This window comes from Protomyctophum parallelum (genome assembly GCF_964188405.1).
Source record: "Protomyctophum parallelum genome assembly, chromosome: 17".
NCBI classification, from domain to species: domain Eukaryota; kingdom Metazoa; phylum Chordata; class Actinopteri; order Myctophiformes; family Myctophidae; genus Protomyctophum; species Protomyctophum parallelum.
Genome location: NC_139719.1, coordinates 41,828,386 through 41,837,882, shown reverse-complemented (window position 1 = coordinate 41,837,882; position 9,497 = coordinate 41,828,386). Strand labels below are relative to the sequence as shown.

Genomic DNA, 9,497 nt, shown 5'->3' with positions numbered 1-9,497 from the left:
ATTAATTCTGTATTGGACTATTCTGACCACTATAATACTGAGGCCAACTCTACAAATGTTGCCTTTCTAAATCAGTTTTTCTCAAACGTGTTCATGCCAAGGATGCATTTGGCCCGCCGACCCCCCTATCTGAAAATGTTATTTTTTTTTTGCAAGAAGAGAAGAGAAGTTAGTTAGTTGCTGGGAGAGTGATTCCTGGATCACTGCCCTCCACAAATTCCTATCCAACATCAGGTTCTTGAGCTCTGCAGTGTTGTCAGAAGAGAAGTTAAAAATGGTGGGTTGCCAGTTCAAACCCTGTGGGCTCCCCCAGAGTTATAGTGTCGAAGTGTCCTTGAGCAAGACGCTGAACGCCTAATTGCTCCCGATGAGCAGGTTGGATGCCTTGCATGGTTTCCGCGCCATCGGTGTATATATGAATGTGTGTGTGTGTGTGAATATGTAAAGCGCCCTGGATAAAAGGCGCTATACTGTATATAAATGCACCATTTACAATGTTGCAGCGCGGCACTGTATCGATAAAGCATCTACCTGCACAGCCTTTGTGATCTACTAGATCTAGATCGCAATCTACCTTTTGGGCACCCCTGGTCTACATCCATTCACTGTCCTCTGTCGGTCGGTCCGTCGGTCCGTCCGTCCGTCCGTCCGTCCGTCCGTCATAGGCAATGAGGGATGAAATGACGCACACACGCACACAAGGGAACACACCCACACACACCTGGCCTGCCTGAGCTGAGGGGTTGCTATGGCGATCGATCAGCCATATTTGGAGAGCGGCATCGAGGTTTCCCTATAGACGACCTAACCAATTTCGGCTTCACTGATTGGACAACATGTACGTGTATGTATGTTTTTGTTGTGCTGTAACAATATAAGTAGCACCAAGTACACCAATTCTTCTACGGGGCAGAACTGAACCTAAACTACTTTCATCCACCGTGTTTTACTGCTGTCTGAGATGTTACACTGGACGCTACAGCTGAAAGGAGCCGTTGACAGCACTCCTAATGCTGTTTTAACCGTGAGAGACAAAGTGTACCATTTTGATGAACAAGTTGATGTTCACGTCTTCAACACCAGGTCTTTATGCTGGAGGAGGTTGACCCCTGGGAGAAGAGAACGCCACCTTGAGGTTCCCTCCAGGCGCCACCTTGAGGTTCCCTCCAGGCGCCGTGGCCACACAGCTCTGCTGGTAGAAGATACAGTCTTCCTCTTGGGAGGGAGATACTACAATGTGCTTCATGCATTTGATGTGGACACCCACAGATGGTTCAAACCCAGGGTTTCTGGGACTGTTCCAGAGGCGAGGAGTCACCACTCAGCCTGTGTGTTGGGGAAGGCCATTTTTGTCCATGGAGGATCCACCCATGTGATGACTAGATGGACTAATGACATGTACAAGTTGGACACCAGCACAATGGTCTGGACTTTAATTGAGACCAGAGGAACTCCGCCCCCTGCTTCTGACCGCCACTCCTCCACCATCATCGGGACAAAGATGTTTGTATTTGGGGGCATGGGCCAAATGAGGTATCAGTTCTACAACATCATCAGAGTGTTTGACACAGTGACCAACCTCTGGCTGAGCACACCTTCTGCACAGCATCTTCCAGAAGAACGCTGTTGTCATTCAGCATTCACCTACAATGGAGAGATGTACATATTTGGTGGCCACGATGATACTTACCAGGCCCTCAATGATCTGTGGAAATTCAGTCCAAAGACCTTCTCCTGGAAGAAGGTTGAGCCCAAGGGGAAAGGACCCTGTCCATTGTATGGTATGTGCTGTTGCATTGTGGGAGATCGGATCATCTTCTTTGGAGGATACAAACGATACCGCAACACTGCTGATGAGCTGTACATCTTAGACTTGAGTCCTACTCTTAAGACGTTATGCAAGCTAGCATTTATTCAGTACGGTCTGGATCTGTCAGAACTTCCACACAACATCAGGTGGGAACTGGCAGCAGAGATGCCCACGTGTCTCGGAGCTGGAGTCTGAGTAGAGTACAAGTCGAGTCTCGAGTCTTTAGCCACGAGTATGAGTAGAGTCTGGAGTCTGTTTAAAAAAAGAAGAAAAAAATCCTCCGGTTTTAATTTATTGAATTATTTATACGACAGTCTATACTGAAATACAGTGTGATGATCTACACATGCATCTGCCTGGCTGACGGCAGACTGCTGGGCGAGCGCTGGCACTTTGGTATGGGGGGGTCAGATCAACATAATTATGGAATTAATTCTGTATTGGACTATTCTGACCACTATAATACTGAGGCCAACTCTACAAATGTTGCCTTTCTAAATCAGTTTTTCTCAAACGTGTTCATGCCAAGGATGCATTTGGCCCGCCGACCCCCCTATCTGAAAATGTTATTTTTTTTTTGCAAGAAGAGAAGAGAAGTTAGTTAGTTGCTGGGAGAGTGATTCCTGGATCACTGCCCTCCACAAATTCCTATCCAACATCAGGTTCTTGAGCTCTGCAGTGTTGTCAGAAGAGAAGTTAAAAATGGTGGGTTGCCAGTTCAAACCCTGTGGGCTCCCCCAGAGTTAGTGTAGAAGTGTCCTTGAGCAAAGACACTGAACCCCTAATTGCTCCCGATGAGCAGGTTGGTGCCTTGCATGGTTTCCGCTGCCATCGGTGTATATATGAATGTGTGTGTGTGAATATGTAAAGCGCCCTGGATAAAAGGCGCTATATATAAATGCACCATTTACCATTTTCAATGTCGCAGCGCGGCACTGTATCGATAAAGCATCTACCTGCACAGCCTTTGTGATCTACTAGATCTAGATCGCAATCTACCTTTTGGGCATACCTGGTCTACATCCATTCACTGTCCTCTGTCCGTCCGTCCGTCCGTCCGTCCGTCCGTCATAGGCAATGAGGGATGAAATGACGCACGCACACAAGGGAACACACCCACACACACCTGGCCTGCCTGAGCTGAGGGGTTGCTATGGCGATCGATCAGCCATATTTGGAGAGCGGCATCGGTTTCCCTATAGACCGATTCCGTACCGGTTTCATGGTCGCAGCCTACGTATTTCCTGTAGGCGGACTCGACATAGCTGCGGGAGTAAAACCCTCACCAGACGCACCTCTTCCACTACAGTGAACGGCAGAGTGACTGATGTTAGTTTGCCTCAAACTTTACTCCTTTACCTGCTTTTTTACTAACACTAACATTACAAAGATGCCCAGAACATCGAGATGAACCTGTGTAGTTTATGGCTGCTCCAACAGTAGTGGCAACATAACAAATAAAATAAAACGGAATGTCTAATATCCACCGCGATGGCTGAGACCAGAGCCATTGAGTAATGGTTGAGACAAAGCAGTGAAGAATCCTGCAAGATACATAATTTCAGTCTTACCCAATACCCAATCTTTCTGTTTTATGAACACAAGGCTGCTGTATTTTATACCTCATACTAAGCATTTAAAGTATGAGGTATAAAGTACAGCAGCCTTGTGTTAATAAAACAGAAATATTTGGTATTGGGTAAGACTGGCGTTATGTATCTTTCACTGCTTTGTCTCAACCATTGCTCAATGGCTCTGGTCCCCGCCAACGCGGTGGATATTAGACATTCCGTTTTTATTTTATTTGTTATGTTGCCACTACTGTTGGAGCAGCCATAAACTACACAGGTTCATCTCGATGTTCTGGGCATCTTTGTAATGTTAGTGTTAGTAAAAAAGCAGGTAAAGGAGTAAAGTTTGAGGCAAACTAACATCAGTCACTCTGCCGTTCACTGTAGTGGAAGAGGTGCGCCTGGTGAGGGTTTTACCCCCGCAGCTACGTCGAGTCCGCCTACAGGAAATACGTGGGCTGCGACCATGAAACCGGTACGGAATCGGTCTATAGACGACATAACCAATTCCGGCTTCACTGATTGGACAAGATGTACGTGTATGTATGTTTTTGTTGTGCTGTAACAATATAAGTAGCACCAAGTACACCAATTCTTCTACGGGGCAGAACTGAACCTAAACTACTTTCATCCACCGTGTTTTACTGTCGTCTGAGATGTTACACTGGACGCTACAGCTGAAAGGAGCCGTTGACAGCATTCCTAATGCTGTTTTAACCGTGAGAGACAAAGTGTACCATTTTGGTCATCATAGTGATGTTCACGTCTTCAACACCAGGTCTTTATGCTGGAGGAGGTTGACCCCTGGGAGAAGAGAACGCCACCTTGAGGTTCCCTCCAGGCGCCGTGGCCACACAGCTCTGCTGGTAGAAGACACAGTGTTCCTCTGGGGAGGCTACTGGGGGAAGTGGGAGAAGTGCGTATACGATGTGCTTTATACATTTGATGTTGACACCCACAGATGGTTCAAACCCAGGGTTTCTGGGACTGTTCCAGAGGCGAGGAGTCACCACTCAGCCTGTGTGTTGGGGAAGGCCATTTTTGTCCATGGAGGATGGACCCAGATGATGACTAGATGGACTAATGACATGTACAAGTTGGACACCAGCACAATGGTCTGGACTTTAATTCAGACCAGAGGAACTCCACCCCCTGCTTCTGACGGTCACTCTTCTACCATCATCGGGACAAAGATGTTTGTATTTGGGGGAAGGAGCAGGGGTTGGTTCTACAACAACATCAGAGTGTTTGACACAGAGACCAACCTCTGGCTGAGCACACCCTCTGCACAGCTGAGTCCAGAAGAACGCTGTTCTCATTCAGCATTCACCTACAATGGAGAGATGTACATATTTGGTGGCTACGGTAATCGTTTCCAGGACCTCAATGATCTGTGGAAATTCAGTCCAAAGACCTTCTCCTGGAAGAAGGTTGAGCCCAAGGGGAAAGGACCCTGTCCAATGTATGGTATGTGCTGTTGCATGATGGGAGATCGGATCATCCTCTTTGGAGGATTACAGGGAGACAACAACACTGCTGATGAGATGTACATCTTAGACTTGAGTCCTACTCTTAAGACGTTATGCAAGCTAGCATTTATTCAGTACGGTCTGGATCAGTCAGAACTTCCACACAACATCAGGTGGGAACTGGCAGCAGAGATGCCCACGTGTCTCGGAGCTGGAGTCTGAGTAGAGTACAAGTCGAGTCTCGAGTCTTTAGCCACGAGTATGAGTCGAGTCTGGAGTCTCATTAAAAAAAGAAAATAATAAATCCTCCGGTTTTAATTAATTTAATTATTTATACGACCGTCTATACTGAAATACAGTGTGATGATCTACGCATGATGCATCTGCCTGGCTGACGGCAGACTGCTGGGCGAGCGCTGGCACTTTGGTATGGGGGGGTCAGATCAACATATGGAATTAATTCTGTATTGGACTATTCTGACCACTATAATACTGAGGCCGACTCTACAAATGTTGCCTTTCTAAATCAGTTTTTCTCAAACGTGTTCATGCCAAGGATGCATTTGGCCCGCCGACCCCCCTATCTGAAAATGTTATTTTTTTTTTGCAAGAAGAGAAGAGAAGTTAGTTAGTTGCTGCGAGAGTGATTCCTGGATCACTGCCCTCCACAAATTCCTATCCAACATCAGGTTCTTGAGCTCTGCAGTGTTTGTCAGAAGAGTTAAAAATAAGTTAAAGTTAAAAATGGTGGGTTGCCAGTTCAAACCCTGCAGGCTCCCCCAGAGTTATAGTGTCGAAGTGTCCTTGAGCAAGACACTGAACGCCTAATTGCTCCCGATGAGCAGGTCGGTGCCTTGCATGGTTTCCGCCGCCATCGGTGTATATATGAATGTGTGTGTGTGAATATGTAAAGCGCCCTGGAAAAAAGGCGCCATATATAAATGCACCATTTAACCATTTTCAATGTTGCAGCGCGGCACTGTATCGATAAAGCACCTGTATCGATACACTGTATCGATAAAGCACCTGTATCGATACACTGTATCGATAAAGCATCTATACCTGCACAGCCTTTGTGATCTACTGGATCTAGATCGCAATCTACCTTTTGGGCACCCCTGGTCTACATCCATTCACTGTCCTCTGTCGGTCGGTCCGTCGGTCCGTCCGTCCGTCCGTCATAGGCAATGAGGGATGAAATGACGCACGCACGCACACAAGGGAACACACCCACACACACCTGGCCTGCCTGAGCTGAGGGGTTGCTATGGCGATCGATCAGCCATATTTGGAGAGCGGCATCGGTTTCCCTATAGACGACCTAACCAACTTCGGCTTCACTGATTGGACAAGATGTACGTGTATGTATGTTTTTGTTGTGCTGTAACAATATAAGTAGCACCAAGTACACCAATTCTTCTACGGGGCAGAACTGAACCTAAACTACTTTCATCCACTGTGTTTTACTGTCGTCTGAGATGTTACACTGGACAATACAGCTGAAAGGAGCCGTTGACAGAACTCCTAATGCTGTTTTAACCGTGAGAGACAAAGTGTACCATTTTGATGAACAAGTTGATGTTCACGTCTTCAACACCAGGTCTTTATGCTGGAGGAGGTTGACCCCTGGGAGAGGAGAACGCCACCTTGAGGTTCCCTCCAGGCGCCACCTTGAGGTTCCCTCCAGGCGCCACCTTGAGGTTTCCTCCAGGCGCCGTGGCCACACAGCTCTGCTGGTAGAAGACACAGTCTTCCTCTGGGGAGGGAGATACTACAATGTGCTTCATGCATTTGATGTGGACACCCACAGATGGTTCAAACCCAGGGTTTCTGGGACTGTTCCAGAGGCGAGGAGTCACCACTCAGCCTGTGTGTTGGGGAAGGCCATGTTTGTCCATGGAGGATCCACCCATGTGATGACTAGATGCACTAATGACATGTACAAGTTGGACACCAGCACAATGGTCTGGACTTTAATTCAGACCAGAGGAACTCCGCCCCCTGCTTCTGACTGTCACTCTTCCACCATCATCGGGACAAAGATGTTTGTATTTGGGGGCGATAGGGGGAGTCATTACTACAACAACATCAGAGTGTTTGACACAGAGACCAACCTCTGGCTGAGCACACCTTCAGCACAGCTGAATCCAGAAGAACGCTGTTCTCATTCAGCATTCACCTACAATGGAGAGATGTACATATTTGGTGGCTACGGTAATCGTTTCCAGGACCTCAATGATCTGTGGAAATTCAGTCCAAAGACCTTCTCCTGGAAGAAGGTTGAGCCCAAGGGGAAAGGACCCTGTCCAATGTATAACATGTGCTGTTGCATGGTGGGAGATCGGATCATCCTCTTTGGAGGATTACAGGGAGACAACAACACAGCTGATGAGCTGTACATCTTAGACTTGAGTCCTACTCTTAAGACGTTATGCAAGCTAGCATTTATTCAGTACGGTCTGGATCAGTCAGAACTTCCACACAACATCAGGTGGGAACTGGCAGCAGAGATGCCCACGTGTCTCGGAGCTGGAGTCTGAGTAGAGTACAAGTCGAGTCTCGAGTCTTTAGCCACGAGTATGAGGCGAGTCTGGAGTCTCATTAACCGTTTCAGTTCATAGGACCTACCTGTACGTCATAAGGATTCGAACCGAGAGGTACAACGGACGTACCTGTACGTCCTAGCGCATCCTCAAAGATACGGGGCGAGATAAGAATATTCAGAATTTTTCCTATTTTTATTTTTTTTGGCATTTCGCTTTTTGCTTGCCGTATGCTAACGCTCTGTGCAACTATTAGCTTGTCATTGACTCCCATGTTAGCGCGGCGGAAATAATGACTCGTATCTCCTAATCCAGGGCGCTCTCCGTGGTGATGAATGGATCGATATGCTGGCGCTTCATTTCTGCTCCTCATCCGTCTCTCCCGCAAAATATGAACGCTTTTTGGAGCGTAAAAAAAATAATTAAGATGATCGGGGATGTGAGGTCACTTTGTAAAGTCAACTTTTTTAGGAAAGTGTTTCCGGGTCATGGCTTTCAGAGAAAGAGCGATCAGACAACTCCGGCACCCCAGAGCTTCTATTTTGAAGCACTTCCGGCACTAAATGTGTTAAAAAAAAGAAAAAAAGAAATTCTCCGGTTTTAATTAATTTAATTATTTATACGACAGTCTATACTGAAATACAGTGTGATAATCTACACATGCATCTGCCTGGCTGACGGCAGACTGCTGGGCGAGCGCTGGCACTTTGGTATGGGGGGGTCAGATCAACATATGGAATTAATTCTGTATTGGACTATTCTGACCACTATAATACTGAGGCCGACTCTACAAATGTTGCCTTAATTCTAAATCAGTTTTTCTCAAACGTGTTCATGCCAAGGACCCCCAAAAGTATTATGCATTTGGCCCGCCGACCCCCCTATCTGAAAATGTTTTTTTTTTTTTTTTTTTTGCAAGAAGAGAAGAGAAGTTAGTTAGTTGCTGCGAGAGTGAAGTCTAGCCAACACCAACTCGGGATTCCTGGATCACTGCCCTCCACAAATTCCTATCCAACATCAGGTTCTTGAGCTCTGCAGTGTTGTCAGAAGAGAAGTTAAAAACAAGTTAAAGTTAAAAAATGGTGGGTTTCCAGTTCAAACCCTGTGGGCTCCCCCAGAGTTATCGTCAAAGTGTCCTTGAGCAAAACGCTGAACGCCTAATTGCTCCTGATGAGCAGGTTGGTGCCTTGCATGGTTTCCGCCGCCATCGGTGTATATATGAATGTGTGTGTATGAATATGTAAAGCGCCCTGGAAAAAAGGCGCCATATATAAATGCACCATTTACAATGTTGCGGCGACGCACTGTATCGATAAAGCATTTACACTGTCCATTCACTGTCCTCTGTCCATCCGTCCACCCGTCCGTCCGTCCGTCCGTCCGTCTCTCCATCCAGCTACTTCTCAGCTTACATCATCACATAACGTCGGTGCATATTTGGGGGAAGAGAAGGAGAAAAAAATAAGTATAAAGAGAACTTGAAAACTTAATATGCTAATTAAAATCAAATGCAATAACAGTGGGTGCATTGATTCATCTGGTGCTCATGCCTGGGAAATGGAGGCCATCTGGTTTCCATGACTCGCGAAGTAAAGTAGATCGTCAAATCTCTCATACTGTAACTGTACGTTATAATCGAGTATCTTAAAAGCCCCCCTTTTTTTTTGCAACGTGGATAAAAAAAAAAAAAGGATGAGTCATCGTCTTTCTGTGTGCTCGCTGAAACGGTGGAATAGAATCATCAGAATTTGTACAGTAGAGTTTTGTATGAAATCAAAGATCAATGCATTGTCAGGACACAGTTATTTTTCGTCATGATTATAGGAATTGGACCCAATGGCCCTATTTTCTCCAGTGCCTTTACCCCTTATCCCTAACCCTATACCCATTACCCCTTATCCCTACACCCACGTCTTTGCCTTTTCAGCTATTATAGTGTAGATTTTCGTCTTACACCAACATCACATTCCCATCGGCGACGAATTGGAGAATTTACGTCATGATGTACAATGTTTTAGGCTTGTTTAGGATCAGCGCAACAACGTCAAAACGTTGCCATGCCTGCGTAGCGTGCCACACTGCCGTCCAGGCTGGTTCCTCCTCG

General features: G+C 46.4%; 1 protein-coding gene across 1 annotated transcript; it reads left to right on the top strand.

The window, feature by feature from the left end:
- Positions 1-1,420: 1,420 nt before the first annotated feature.
- On the top strand, positions 1,421-7,390 carry LOC310874774 (kelch domain-containing protein 3-like; the record flags this gene model as incomplete). Its single annotated transcript, XM_083787636.1, has 2 exons — positions 1,421-1,533; positions 6,661-7,390. The coding sequence occupies 2 exons, from the start codon at positions 1,421-1,423 to the stop codon at positions 7,388-7,390; spliced, it is 843 nt and encodes a 280-aa protein (XP_083643762.1).
- Positions 7,391-9,497: the final 2,107 nt, after the last annotated feature.